At 37.4% G+C, this 15,983-nt stretch overlaps 1 protein-coding gene across 2 annotated transcripts; it reads left to right on the plus strand.

The window, feature by feature from the left end:
* Window positions 1–3,807: 3,807 nt before the first annotated feature.
* LOC110885655 lies at window positions 3,808–15,065 on the plus strand. 2 transcript variants are annotated; one of them, XM_022133357.2, is made up of 14 exons: window positions 3,808–4,283; window positions 5,663–6,113; window positions 6,208–6,270; window positions 6,370–6,567; window positions 6,656–7,180; window positions 8,127–8,891; window positions 9,530–9,958; window positions 10,045–10,451; window positions 10,538–10,976; window positions 11,504–11,827; window positions 11,904–12,567; window positions 13,331–13,869; window positions 14,080–14,118; window positions 14,571–15,065. In XM_022133357.2, the coding sequence occupies exons 1-14, from the start codon at window positions 3,919–3,921 to the stop codon at window positions 14,757–14,759; spliced, it is 5,397 nt and encodes a 1,798-aa protein (XP_021989049.1). In that variant the 5' UTR covers window positions 3,808–3,918; the 3' UTR covers window positions 14,760–15,065. The 2 variants fall into 2 exon arrangements, with proteins under 2 accessions (XP_021989049.1, XP_021989050.1); XM_022133358.2 differs by having other exon boundaries at window positions 8,130–8,891.
* The last annotated feature ends 918 nt before the right edge of the window (window positions 15,066–15,983 follow it).

A 15,983-nucleotide genomic window follows, 5' to 3' on the forward strand; every position in this document is an offset into this window, starting at 1 on the left:
GCACTTTTCGACACTTAAACTATCACCAAGAAAGGCATTTTTATGATCATTACTTTTCTACACACTACCCCAGTGTAGTACTTAGTTTCTGGCTCATTCTGTACCTCAATGCACTGTCTATCTATGTGCTGAATTCTGTCAGCACTCTCCTGATTTATCAGATATCTGCGCTCACTATACTTAATGTATCTTTTAAGGCAATACAACTTTCATGCAGTGATGATATGACATTAACAATATGTGGTGCACATACATGTATTAAGCAGGAAATCAGAAAGCAGTTAATTGCAATTTAGCATAGTCATTAAGCACTAATTATGATTAATTAATTGTACGGATACCTGGATTTTTGACAGTTGTCACATTTAGCCCCTTTGTTGGTCCCGGGTGTTGGGTTTGACGCCTAATGATTTCAAAAAAATTATATATTATTTGTGCACAATGAGAGATCAAACTATCACACACTCAAATAAAGGATTGACGTATATAATGTTGAGTTTATATTGAATACTGAATGATGTTACATTCAGTAACAATTCGTTACAACTCTAACAAATATCTAGAGTACTCGTTGGAACAAATATGAAGTATTTAGATAGGTAGTCCACACACTTGATTCGCTGAAGTCAAATGGTTTGGGCTTAAATAGGTCAACTGTTTTGGTCAAGTTGAGGATGGGCAGTGAAGACTCAAATACCTACAACTCGAACATAGACAGTGAGTGAGTCTCATAGTGTGATTAGACTTGCAAAAAGGATAGGAAAACAACACCGTTAGACTCATCATAGGGAGGGGAGCCTCTCTGTGACCAAACTCGGGCGTGCGTATAAGTACATGCTAAGTGTAGAAAAGTCAGTGAGAGAATGGTAGATTTTGGTGTGTAAGAAAACAATTTGAGTTCTCTGAAGTGTTAAGTGTAGTATTTATACGTTTAGGAGTCGCTAATGTGGCACAAGTGGTCCTAGACGGACCAATCACTTTCTAGTTAGTTATAAGGTAGGACCAATATTGGCTATAAGGAGATTCCCTAATTGGTTCTTAAGACTGACTCAAACTAAGTATCGGATGACTGGCCTGAAGTTAGGTGCTCGAGTCAGAGACAGATAGCTTCGTTCGTTCTGATGTGATTCGGTTGTTCAGACATTGCCTCATCAGAAAGCAAATGTGATTAGTCACTTGCCATGTCAGCTAATGATGGTGTATAAGTTTGGTTGCATAGATTTTGTGTCAAGCCATGTCAGCTAATGATGGTGTATAAGTCGGTACAAACTTGGATCCTTTGTTCTTTTATTGGAAAGTTCATAAGTGGTTGAGTCTAATAAGAACTAATAATATTGTTAACTCATTGATGGCAAAACGGTGCACCTATGTATTTACATGATTAACTAATAAAGTACGAGAATTTATGGAAAGTATTGAAGAGTCCCCTAATACTATTGTAGCACGATTGCTAGAGTTAAACTACTGATTAGGGCTGTAAACGAGCCAAGTCGAGCTCGACCCAGCACGAGCTCGGCTTGAACTCAATTCAAGTTGGCTCGACTCGAGCTCGAATTACAAACCGAGATGAGATTTGTGGCTCTAGCTCGACTCGATTAAAAATCGAGCTAGCTCGAACTAACAAAGAATCGCAAAATTTACTACTTAAAAAAGCCTTAAAAATGAATCTTTTCATAGACTAAGGGCCATAATTGCAATTTACTTTAACCAAATTGGTAAATATGCAAGTATAAATAGTTAGCTCAGTTTGTACATTTTCTTTACCTTTTTTTTATAAGGGAGACACTCCCTTAGTTTTTGTCTTCTGAGCAATGTGGGACAAAAAAATGAAGGATGTAAACCTTATCGAGCCGGCTCACGAGCCGAGCGAGGCCAAGCTCGAGCTTGGCTCGTTTACAAACCGAGTCGAGCCGAGCGGGCTCGTTTACAATCGAGCCAATTTCGAGCCGAGCTTTTTTCGAGCGAGTTTCGAGTGAGCTATGAGCCATGAGTTTTTTGAACACCCCTACTACTGATGATCACAAGAGCTGATAAAGATTAACTAATAGAAACATTTATTGAAATAAAGAACTACAAAAGAATTGTTGATAGAAGAATATGAAACTCAAGACAACAGCTGATGACCAAACTATGGATTAGTTGCAATGACTATGCAACTAATGGCTCTATCAGTTGTTCTCAACCATCAATTGTTCTAACACAATTGATGGCTAAACAGGTAATAGGTTACAATATGGAAGAACATAACCGAACAAGTAATAAGATACAAAAAATCTATCAATTCAATCGTGTAGTCAATGTTAATGTTGTGTGTAGACCTAGTTTCCTTTTACACCTAGTATAGTGATATACAATTCATTTTTAACATTGCTTTAATTTCGTGTACTTTAGTACTACACTAACACACTTTTTATCTCTATCTATACTTAAATTACAAAATTGTTTCATATCTCATTAAAAAACTATCAATTCAATTGTGTAGTCAATGTTGTGTATGTTTTGTGTAAACCTATTTTCCTTTTACATTGGTTATACAAACCATTTTTAACATTGCTTTAATTTCTTGTACTACACTACTACACTAACACACTTTATAGTTCTATCTATATTTAAATTATGAACCCTTTTTCATCTCTCATATCTTTATGTTACATCTGTAAGTGAAAACATTCACACAGAACTCTTTATCTCTCTCTCTTTCAAGTACATCGGAAATTAAAACAAGAAGGAAAGGACTCGTAAGTTCCATTTTTTAGTTTCACGAGGGTTGGTGTAACAACTCCCAAAATATCTTAGAAAGAACCATAATCGAAACCCCGAACACGCACGACGAAACCCAGCGCGAAAAACGATAAATCCAAAACTTGGCATCCCTACCAGGCCACGTGGCACAGTTTCGCAACAAGTGGCAAGGCTACGCAGGTGACGAGGCTGACCTAGCCCTAATAGGTAGCTGTTGCGCCACGCGGGGGAGTCCCTTGATCCTCACGGGACGCGCGGGGGAGACCCAGATAGTTTGTATAAAGGCAGTTGCGGGACAAGTCTCAGTGCACCAAATCGATTTAAAATCGATACTCCTTCTCTCTTGTTCTGCTATCCGAATAACCAAACCCCTAAACCCCTAAACTCTGCTCCGTAATCAGCGTCCTAACCCTAATCATTGGTACGATACCCTGTCCAATCGATCTGAAACAAAATCAACGGATGTTAAAGTGCTGTCTGAATAAGGCTATACTTTGTCATCTACGATGAGGTTTTGATCTCGTGATTGTCGTTGAAGTTTGAATTGGGTTAATACACTAATACGTGTTGCATTGTGTGTTTAATTAGGAACCCAGGACTTAGACCAGGTGGCGATTACTGAAAACACTAAAACAACATTGTGAGTCATTCTCTTTTTATCAAATGATTTCAAAACCCTAAATGCTTTCCAACTATCACTTATATTTATAGTGATTAAGTTTTTTTATTCTTAAATTACTATTTATGTAAGGTTTTGTATACACTACTTAAAAATAGCCCAAATTAGATGAAGTAAAATGACATTTAACTCATATATTAAAAAATAAAATTATACACCAAACAACTTTAATAAGACTCCAAATCCCAATCAAACATAGGGCATGTTTGGCTTTTTGAAACAGCTTATTGACTTATTGGCTTTTTGAAAAGTCATAAGCTTCAAAAAGTCTGTTTGGATTGAGGGTGTATGTGAGAGGAAAAGTGACTTTTCCAAAAAGTCACTTCATCCTGACTTTTCAAAAAGTCATAAGTCACTCCTGAAAAGCTAAGCCAAACATGGCCATAATTCCTGCCCATCTCGGATTCGAACCCTAAACCTACCATCTCACCCCCAAATTCACCACCAACACCATCAACTACCAACGGTTGCATGCTCCGGCCACCCTCCAACCACCAATGGACGCCGTCGTCTACAAAGCACTCGAAGAAATATGCTCACAAGGACTTAACGGACTAACTCTCCGTGACCTCTGGCCCAAAATCAACCCTCACATCTCCTCTAACCTCAGCAGTGATGTCAAAAGGGCATTATGGTCCAATATTCTTAACCTTCCGAGTCTCCGATTCGAATGTGAAGGAGTTAAGTACGATGCTAGAAACCCTAAGATCCAATCGGTTGAAGATTCGGAGGCTATGGAGTTGAGAATTGTTGCGGCTGAGCATTTGCTTGATAGTTTTGTTGGAATTTATGATATTAAAGCTTCCGATGCTGCGGTTTCGAAGATTCAGCGGCGTGTTCTTGAGCGTCTTGCCATTGCAAGGTTTGTTTGTATTTACAATACATAAATAATAGAGATGCTGGAAAATTAAGATTTAATATTGTTACTCAATAGAATGGTCGATGGATGGTGGGGCTGGTCCAATTGGCAAAGTCATCGGAGTTAGAGTGTGCTCCTCTCGAGGTCAAGGGTTCGAGTCCAGTCGAAAGCGGATTTAGTGCAATTTAAGCGGTTACGAAAGAAAATAATAATAATAGCATAGACGTATGAAAATTATGATTTAGTCTTATAATTTAAATAGGAGATGACGAGACACCAAAAAGTAACATGTAAAAATGAGATCCTAAAGCGAGATAAAAAGTTGGGGCGTTTTTATTTTAGGGTGGGCAGAGTGGGTTAGGGAAACTCATGCGCGGAGGTGGTTTACCGAGCGGCAAGGGGATGCCACCCCTTCAGTGAATGGTGAGGGACAAAACCGGCGAGTATTCACCGAGTTTTTGAAGAGGAGAGAGGTGGGAGGGAGAGGTGGTTAATGGTGGGTCTCAACCCCTTCCAACCAATAACAAATTTATCTTCTTTTTTTATAAATTGTTTACCACTCTCCATGTGTTTTACCATTGCTAGTGATTGAGTGCAAAACGGGGAGTGGAGTGGGGACTTGACTTGACATGGCATGACATTATTGGCTAGGAAATAAGTTTACCACTCACCATTTGGTGACCACTCCCTCCACCCTTAGTGATTATAAACCATTTTTTATTTGGGTTTTAGACTAGCTATGATAAGCTAAAAACGTTTATAGTTGGCTAAGTTAATTTTTTTAAGTTATATTCTTTTGTATGTTAGAAAGTCTTACAGAAGTATTTTGATGTGTTACTCAATCCTCCACTAATGTTCTTAATAAGGCTAAAATCGGTTGGTTAAAATGGGTCATGCGAAAACAAAACATGGGGGCCTACAGAAAGGGAGAAGTGAGAAAAGAAAATTGGAGCTGCCAAGACTTGAACCCACGACCTCACCTATGGCACGGAAAGAGTCTTACCGGCTCTTCTATCACTGCTTTTGTGTTTAATTCTTGGATATTGTAGTTAAATAATAATAAAAAAAGTATATATGCAAAACGAGAAAAAAAATATTTGGGTCCCTGAAAAAACGGGCCCTATGCGGTTGCACCGCTTGCACCCCTTCAAAACCGACCCTGAGTACTTGTACTTAGTGCATTGATGATTTAGAGAAAGTTATTTGGTTTTCGCAGTTCTCAGTGTATTATTGGTTCTGAATTGAACGCTCCTCAAAATATGTAAACCATCTGAGACACGGCTGTAAATAAATTTGTTTGGTTTGGAAATCTGTATAATATTTTTTAACTTTTAGTACCGGCATAAAGGTTATTGATCTTGCTGTATCTTATACTGTTGCAGAACCGATGGAGTTGCCCAACACGACCTTTGCAAGGAAGTAGGCAAAAACAACAACGACATGTATTATGTACTAAGGCAGCTTGAAACCCGCGGGTTAATCGTGAGGCAGTCAGCAATGATAAGGAAGAAGGTAGCTGGCAACGAAGAGCATAAAAACGGTTCAATAGTGAACACCAATATGGTGTATCTATACCGTTATGCAAAACATTTGGGTCGCTTACAAAGACTTGAAATTACCAAAGAGGACAAAGCTTTAACCGATAATGATGATGAAGACAAAGAAGTTGCTACAGGAGATGGTGTTTCTGAACAACGCGTAAACAACTATGTACCTGCTTTTAGAGCTATTTGCGATAGACTAGAAAAGGCCGATGGCAAGGTTCTAGTTGTTTCAGATATAAAAAGGGAATTAGGTTACCGCAAAACACAAGGACATAGGGCTTGGAGAAATGTAAGCTAGGGTTTAACGTATGACGTATCCCTACATTTGCTTTTCATTTAAGTTTTTCCTCACTGAATTAACTTTGTTGCGCAAATGTTCGTAGATCTTGAACAAGCTGAAAGATGCTAGTATAGTCGAGGAGTTTTTTGCTAAAGTGAACAATAAGGTAGTCTGGTTATAGTGTTTCTGTTACATATTTACATCTAGTATTATGTCATCGTCATATGATTTATTCTCTGTCTTATATATATTATTTGTGCTTCAGGATGTTAACTGCCTACGGCTGCTAAAGAAATTTTCGCCTGAAACTTTTATGTCGAAAGGTCATGGAGGTGGAGATGATGATCATGTTAAACCGGTAAAAAGAGGCCAAATCACTGAACAGCTTTTTGAGCTTCCTATTGAGCAACAAATTTATGATATGATTGATGCCGAAGGTTCTAAAGGGTTGACTCTTAACGAGGTGTGTGCTAGTCAAAACCTTTCAAGTCAAGTATATATATTGAAAATGATTTTTTTTTTTTTTTTTGTATATTCATTGGTGTAAACAGGTATTCAAAAGGCTTGGCATTAACAACAAAAGATACTATCCTCGTGTTCTTGAAATGGTGTCTAGATTCAATATGCATATAGATTCAGAAGGCCTTAATAGAGGTTCAGTCTACCGAGTTTGGACTTGTGGGAACTACAACGCTGGAGCTCCTAATAATCCACCGAGCAAATCAGAATATTCCATGATTGAGAAACTTCCGACTAATGCGCAAGCTGGACAGCTGATGCTGAGTCACACTATGCAAGATGCAGATGATAAGACCACTAACGTAGATGCCGAGGCTGGTGAAGAACAGAGCAATAATCCAGTTCCCGATGATAAGCAAAATGCTGCAAATGATATAGTTCCTGATGCGGAACTTCAAATTGTAACTGTAAAGCCCCCACCGAATCCTGTTTCTTTAGAGATATCTTCATCTGATTCACCAGCAAACCGAAAGCGCCGCTCTTATACAGCCTATCCATGTATTGGTTTCAAATCAGTTAGCTCACTAAGGGAGCAGCGGATACTTGAAAAACTACAGGTATGTATATATAATGCATGAGACAAGGGCATTTTAAGATAACCAAAAGTGAAGAACTTTCTTTTTTGCTTTAATGCATAAGGTACAACCGAATATAGGGGTAAATTAGTCTTTCAAACACTGATTACACTTTAATCCTCTGATCTTAATTACACTTCAATTCCCAGATCTTTAACAAAATTATAGATAACTAGGGGGTTGTCCCTGCGCGTTGCGGCAGGAGGGATTCAGACGTTTTATTTCCGTGCACTCAATATAGTAAACCAAAAAATACAATCATAACATGTCGAAAAGGCTATTGGCAAATGTTCGTTTGTTTAAAATTTCATTGAATCAGAGTTAGGAAAAACGTATCAAGAATTACTTAGTCAGATTTAGGTTAAATACCGAAAAAGAGGAAAAAACAATTTAAAAACCAAGTCCAAACTCAGTCGCTCAAGGAATGACTATCAATTATTTTTTATAAACATAAACCTATAGATTCAAGTCTAAAAAGAATATTACATATACACTCTTAAAAACATTTATATACATAATCATATAATTCTATTATCATTATTATTATTATATTATTACTACTATTATTATTATTATTATTATTATATATATATATATATAGTAAAAAAATCTTAAAGCGGATACAATTATAAAATATTTAAGTAATACAATATTTAACCGAAAACCAATTGCAAAATAAAATAGACTAACTAATGACTTCGGTTTCAGCTTTAGTTGAGGATAATAACCGAACTAACTGAACCATGCACACCACAATGAAATGGACTAAACGATGGCTTTGCTTATGACGTATATACTGGTTCTCTGTGCGTATTTGTAAATACACACACACACACACTCACACACACACACACATATATATATATATGTATGTATGTATATTTGAGAGAGTTTTTATAAAACAATATTTTGTAATGCCCCATTTAAGCAGGAAGAAAAGTTCTTTATACAACCTGAGCTACAAAGGCTGCTGGATAGTGTTAATAATCTTGACAAGAAGCAGAGTACTACAATGGACAAGAAGACTCTAGATCGTAGCTTAAACAAACTTCAACAAGACGGACACTGCAAATGCATTACTTTTGGAGTCCCGTCTCTTACTAATATTGGCCGAAAACGTACAGTTGAAGTAATTCTACACCCATCTGTATATGACGCAAAAGACCTCTCAGATCGGGTTCATGACAGACTAAGGTTATTTGAAAAACAACTGCGTGTTCAATCTTCTTTAAAACATAAAGTTGGAAAATGTAACAAATCAATCCCCGTATTAAACGTGGAGAGAATTAACACAGGGTCGAGAATAGATTATTCTCAAGCTGAGACGTGTGAAGCAATGAAAAACAACGGTTTTGTATTGGCAAAAATGGTTCGTGCGAAGTTGCTTCATGTGTTTCTATGGGGTTATCTCACTGGTTTACCCGGTTGGGATGATGCAATAAAAGACGGATATGAACAGAAGAACGTACATAGTAGTTGTAAATTGTTTGAAATAGGTGAAGCTGTTAAGGCTATGCCACTTGAGTTGTTCCTGCAGGTTGCGGGTTCCAGTTTACCGCTTGAGTCTTTGGTTGAGAAATGCAGGAAGGGTTTACGCCTTTCGGATCTTCCTGTAGATGAGTACAGGTGTCTCATGGATACTCGAGCAACTGGACGCATTTCAATTCTTATTGATATCTTAAGACGTCTCAAGGTATTAGTTACTCTGAAATTTAGTTGGGCAAGTTTCATTATATATACTAAAATTCTATAAATATGCTATTTTTGTCACATCAATCAACTTTGGCATTAACCAACTTTAGCCACTCAACTTTAATAATGACATGTTTAACCCCTCAACTTTAATAATGACATGCTTAGCCCCTTAACTATTCGGAGCCGAGGGTCTCTTTGGAAGCAGCCTCTTTATCCTCAGGGATAGAGGTAAGGTTTGCTTAAATCCCACCCTCCCCAGATCCTTCCACTAGCTTTGCTATCTGGGGGATTTACTGGGTATGGTTGTTGTGTTAGCCCCTTAACTAAAACAACTTTAGTCCCTCAACTTTAGTAATGACATCTTTAGCCCCTTAACTAAAACATCAAACAACTTTAACTCTCGCTATTTGCTTACTTTTATCTACGTTTCAAACCCGCTACGGAGCGTGGGTGGTAACCAACTAGTTTGGATTATTGCTAGAGATAGGTCAGGCTGGGTAACCGGCTGGAATGAGTGATTCATAGAACGGTTCAAATATTTGGGTTCACTGAAAAGTTGTAGAAGTTTTGCAATATACTTCGTTTGTGTAGAATGTTTATTTTCCTCCCTGAATATTCTTTTGGATTTTTTGGCAGTTGATACGATTGATTGGTGGTGACATTCCTGTGGGCCCACATACTACTCTTAGCCATTCACTAGAATTAAAGCCGTACATTGAGGAACCTGTGGGAATGGTTTTGCCATATACAGGCGTCAATTCGTTCGATCTTCGGCCGCAGGTCAGACATGATTTTGTTCTTGCAAGCAAGATAAGCGTCGATGAATATTGGAGCACCTTGGAGTATTGCTATGCTGCTTCTGATCCAAAAGCCGCTTTGCATGCGTTCCCTGGATCTACCGTACATGAGGTATATCATGCCCGTGCATGGGCCTCAGCCCGAGTTATGACAGCTCATCAACGTGCTGAGCTATTTAAACTTGTAGCAAATGAAGATTTAGATAAAAAGATATCCTTCAAAAAGTGTGAAAAGATCGCAGAGAATCTTCATTTGACCTTGGAGCAGGTTTGTTCAATTGTTTGTTCTTCTTTGTTACTCATATGATGAAATTATCTTTTCCGTCTTGTAAATCGATTAATGCTGCATTGAAGGTGTTGCGTGTATTCTATGATAAGCGACAAAAGTTTAAATCAAAGTTAGCACTAACGCATGCTTCATCACCTTCAAAGAGAAAAAAGTCTTCCAAACGAAAATCACCAGTAAATAATGATAATGATAATCCATTCGACGAAGAGTCGGGAAAAGTGAAGCAAGCCAAAATTGCAAATAATGCGACAAAAGAACAAAAATCTTTACAAAGGTTGATCGACGAAATCGATGAAGCAAATATGTTGATTAATGAAATCGATGGCCAAAACCAAAAAGACGCTGTAGATGATGATCTGGCACTGAATCAAGATGAAAATGGTGATCCTTGTTCTGCTATACATGATTGTGTCTTGTCAAAGCTGCAATCTTCACGGCAGAAACGGTTTGCATGGACAGAAGACAAAGATAGGTAATAATATGTAGTTATTTTGATTTTTTACTAACTCGAGCGATTTTTCTAATAACTTTTATACTTTATTTATGATTTTTTTTCAGGCAATTGGTGATTACATTTGCAAAACACCGTGTTGCTCTTGGAGCAAAATTTCACCGTGTTGAGTGGGCCGCACTTCCGAATCTACCGGGACCTCCTGATACATGCAGAAGAAGAATGGCGCTTCTCAACAGAAACACGCAGTTCAGAAAAGCTTTAATGAGACTCTGTAACATGCTTAGTGTGAGATACGCAATACATCTAGATGCTTCCAAGAACAAATCACTTGGTGATAACTGTAAAGTGATTGTTAAGGATCATGCTCCTATTGATCATACAAATGATATGAACACTGAAGAACGATGGGATGATTTTGATAACAAAGACATACAGACGGTCCTGAACGAGGTTCTAAAATACAAGCAGATTGCTAAACTCGAGGCCCCTAAAGGTGCTCGATATAACTCCACGTTTGGTCGGTCAGATGGTGGTGAATCACATGTAAGATTAGCCTAACCCCTTTCCATCTTGCATATCATACATTCATACTATTAGGCATACATCCTTTTTGAAGTAAAATGCCATTTTCGTCCCTGAGGTTTGACCCGTTTTGCTACTTTCGTCCAAAGGTTTGTTTTTCCGCATCTTGATCCAAAAGGTTTGAAATATTGCCATTTGCATCCGGCTCGTTAACTCCATCCATTTTTCTTCGTTAAGTCAGGGCTATTTTCGTCTTTTTTGTTAACTTAAAGGGCAATTCGGTCTTTTCAGGGGTATTCGGTCTTTTTACATAAATTGGAAAAGACCAAATTGCCCTTTAAGTTAACAAAAAAAAAAAAAAAGAAATACCACAGAGTTAACGGAGAAAAATGGATGGAGTTAACCAGTCGAATGAAATTACAAGTTTTGGATCCAGATGCGGAAAAACAAACATTTGGACGAAAGTCGCAAAACTGGCCAAACCAGAAGGTGGCATTTTACTCTCCTTTTTGTGTATGATAAGCGTTCTTTTTCGCTCGTGTGCTTAGGAATTGGATGACAACAACTTAAGTTCGTCATCTACACCTACCAAGGAGTTAAAGAAGGATGGTGGAAAAAGACAAGTGTCCGCTCGAAGATCAAGGAGTCGTCTTTCGAAAAGCTATATTAAGCTTATGAATAAAGTAAAAGATTTTGGTACACAAGCGTACAAATCATTAGCAGTTTCTAATGCAATAGAGCTTTTCAAGCTTATATTTCTTAGCGCCTCAAAAGCTCCAGAGGGCTCCGTTTTTCTAGCCGAAACATTGCGCCGATATTCTGAGCATGATCTTTTTACCGCTTTCAACTACCTCAAAGACAAAAACTTTATGGTAGCAACATTTCTATTATGGAGTAAATAGCATTTTTGTTTTTTCATTCATTCGTTACTGTTTACTCTGTTGGCAGGTGAGGGGTAGTGACATTGGTGAGTTTGTACTCTCGCGGCAGTTTTTACGTAACATTTCTTCATCTCCGTTTCCTGAGGATACCGGGAAAGGAGTTGGTAAAATGTCCAGGTGGCTTCACGAGAGAGAAAACGGTTTATTAGACAATGGAGTAGATCTACCCGCTGACCTGCAGTGTGGAGAAGTCATCCAACTGTGTGTGCTGATGTGTACCGGAGAAATATCAATGTTCCCGTGTTTGCCTCACGAAGGTATTGGAGAAATTGAGGAATTAAAGAAACGTAAATGTGACGACAATGAAATTCGCAGTGCTGAAATAACGAAAAAGCCGAAATTATTAGACAATGAAACGTTTACCCGTAAAGATAAAGGTTTCCCAGGTATTCAGTTATCTGTAAGCCGTCGGTTAATATCACGAGTTGATGAAATCACATCGGTTTCCAATTTGGAGTGCGCTTCTTCATCATCTGGACGAATGGAAGGAGTCTTAAAGTCAAACGGTGCGTCTGAGTCAACATGGGAAGCGATGACTTGCTATGCAAGACACCTTGTATCTTCTGCGGAACTGTCTCCCGATCTGTTCAGTACGGTTTATTCAGCCATCCATAAGTCTGGTGACCAAGGCTTACGCATGGAAGAAATCTCCCGTATAATTGATGTGCAGGGTATGCATTTCGTTTCTTAGTTGTCCCATAGAGGTAGCTTAATGGCCTAATGGGTGGATCGGGCAATTTGTCGATCTGTAGTGCGAGATAAAACCAGCTGGGTTGACCCGCTAATAATTTACTATTTTTTTAGAGTAAAATGCCATTTTTGTCCCTGAGGTTTGGCCAGTTTTGTGACTTTCGTCCAAAGGTTTGTTTTTCCACATCTGGATCCAAAAGGTTTGAAATCTTGCCATTTTCATCCGGCTAGTTAACTCCATCCATTTTTCTCCGTTAAGACGGGTATTTCGGTCTTTTTCACTCTATTTAAGTTAGTAAAAAAGACGGAAGTACGTCTGACTTAACAGAGAAAAATGGATGGAGTTAACGAGTCGGATGAAAATGGCAAGATTTCCAACCTTTTGGATCCAAATGCGGAAAAACAAACCTTTGGACGAAACTGGCCAAACAGGACGAAAATGGCATTTTACTCTTTTTTTTTATTTGTAAATGGTTGATGCATGGATGAAAATTATAATCTAGATATTTGAATAAAATGAGTTCGGAGGTAGTATGCATTAAAATAGACGTTGGGTATTCAAATGATTTCGGAGGTAGTGTGCATTAAAATAGACGTTGGGTTATTTTCAATAATCAATCATCCATTCCCCTTTTAGGATAAAACATAATCCAAATGGACCCATTCATAAATGGGCCAAATCCGCCACCTCTCTTTATCTGTATCGCATGCATACAAATCTAACAATAATGCAAATGCTTTTAGGGGAAAACATGCCAGAACTTGTTGTCGAGGTGCTTGAGGTATTCGGGCGTGCTTTAAAGGTTAACGCTTACGATTCTGTTCATGTTGTTGACTCTCTGTACCGGTCAAAGTACATGTTAACCTCAATGCCATCTCATCAACATGATCTTCACCTCAAGGCGCCAGAAAGTTATAATACTAGTGAGCCACCAAACTCGCAGCAAGAAAACCGAGAAAATATAAGCAAAAAGTTAGTGGAAGTGATTTCCACAGACGTTGATGAGGTGCAACACAGAGTAACGATCCTAAACCATCTGGAAGAGGTTCTGGTTCCTCAACCTATGAGTGAAGTGAATAAAAGCAATGAAATCGAAACCGTAATGGGTTCAAGAAAGGGCCCGCAGGATGAAAAGTGCGAGTTTAGGATGGATGATTCTTCTGGTTCTTATAAGCCGATATTGCCTTGGGTAAATGGAGATGGCACGGTTAACAAGATAGTTTACAAGGGACTTGTACGTCGTGTGCTTGGCATTGTGATGCAAAATCCTGGGATATTGGAGGTATCTGCACTTTCTTAGTTATTAATATCTGATATATTTATATAAATACATATATATTGCATTTACAATTTACAAATTATGTCTGAAAGCAATCTGTTGGTTCTTTAGACTAGCGGTATACCGTATACCTGCTCTCTGCAGCGGAATACAAAATTTGTCTTTTAAACAGTTTTAAAAGCATTTTCATCATCTTTTAACTTTTTTTTGCAGGAGCACATTATAAGCCAAATGAATGTATTAAATCCTCAGGTATGATACTGGAAACTTAAAGTGTATTATGATGCAGATAAAGTGGTGCGGTTTTCTATTGAAAATAAAATAGTAATTTAGAGGTGGCAATTTCGACCTGTTTACTTATGAATGAGTCAACTTATGTTATTATTATTATCTCTAATGGGTCAAACGATACAAAAGACTTCAGTTTAGAAGAACGTGTATTTGAAACATTTAACTATTTAAAAAAAGTATGAAAATTTTGAATAAAACGTGTTTTGGGCCCCAACCCTCCCTGTTAAAAAACCGCATGAAAGAGATGAGTAAGCATAAATCTAACAGTTAAGTTATACGTAACTGTTTGCATTGCAAAAGGGTATGATTGACTATCGGTGTATAATAACGCATTAATTAGACAATTTTAAAACTGTTTTCTTTACCTGTGGACACTTGTTAATCCTTAAAATTGTACACATTTTCTTTTACAGAGCTGTAGAAAATTGTTGGAGCTGATGATTCTGGATAGTCATATCACGGTGAGGAAGATGTATCAGTCCATATCGAATGATCCCCCCGCCATGTTACACCACCTTCTTGGTAGCAGTAGCTCGAAGAAACCAAAGTTGATCTGCAGAGAACATTTATTTGCAAACCCGAAGAGTATCAACTGTTTGTAAATCAAGGACACGCAGTTGTAATGATGCCATCGTCAGTTATTTCCATATGATGTTGAAGTTGTGTAATGTAATACTAGTAAATGGTGATCAACTGTTATTTGCTTTGATGATATGAATTAGGGGTGAGCAAATTAACTGCCATAACTGATAACCGACATAACCGATGGTTATGAAACTTTGTATAACCGACCAATTGGTTATGATTACGGTTACAAAGCTTTGGTTAACCGATATAACTGAAACCGAACCAAACATGTAATGTTAAGTCTATATAATGGATTTATATACATTTGGTGAGGTTCATCGTGTTTCTTCTACAAAGTGTAGGAAGTATTTTGTGCCATTGGACGTGTTTGATTAATGGTTGAGATTAGTTGGGTGACATTTTTGTAATATTTGTGTTTTAATTATTGATTCATTTAATAGGCGTGTGGCATTGTAGTCATTAATCATGTTTTAAATAAAGAAACTACCATTACTTCCTTTATTCTAGCCATTAACCACCAATTTCTAAAACCATGGATCTAGACATCAACATGATTCAAGAACATTCAAACAATGGAGAACAATAACACTATAATCTATTCCAAAAAAATGTTCATACTTTTTTTTTGCGATCTAATCTGTTTATATTAGTATGTTATACGGAATGCAAGCTTTTATAATGGTGTGTTATACATAATCTAAGTTGTTTATATTGGTGTGTTATACTGGAGATCGAAGCTATTTATACTGGTGTGTTATACGGAATCTAAGTTGTTTATACTAGTGTGTTATACTGGCGATCAAAGTTGTTTATACTGGTGTGTTATACGAAATTTAAGTTGTTTATACTAGTGTGTTATACTGGCGATCGAAGTTGTTTATACTGGTGTTATACGAAATCTAAATTGTTTATAATGGTGTGTTATATGGAATATAAGTTGTTTATACTGGTGTGTTATATGGAATGTAAGTTATTTATACCGGTGTATTATACAGAATCTAAACTATTTATACCAGTGTGTTATACATAAATGTAAGTTGTTTACACTTGTAACTGATAAACCACAACATGAATAAACCAATAACTGCTAAAACACAACGTCAAGAATTTGTTCATGAGTGATCGCATGTCATGTTAATTTGTTCTGTATAAGTAACTGACAATTTTGAATTCTTAAAAGATATGATGTTCCCTTAAAAATCTCCTTATTTTGTTTAAGAAATAAATCTTCCATAAAT

The sequence above is a fragment of the Helianthus annuus genome, chromosome 10 (genome assembly GCF_002127325.2).
Source record: "Helianthus annuus cultivar XRQ/B chromosome 10, HanXRQr2.0-SUNRISE, whole genome shotgun sequence".
In the NCBI taxonomy this organism is placed as follows: Eukaryota; Viridiplantae; Streptophyta; class Magnoliopsida; order Asterales; family Asteraceae; genus Helianthus; species Helianthus annuus.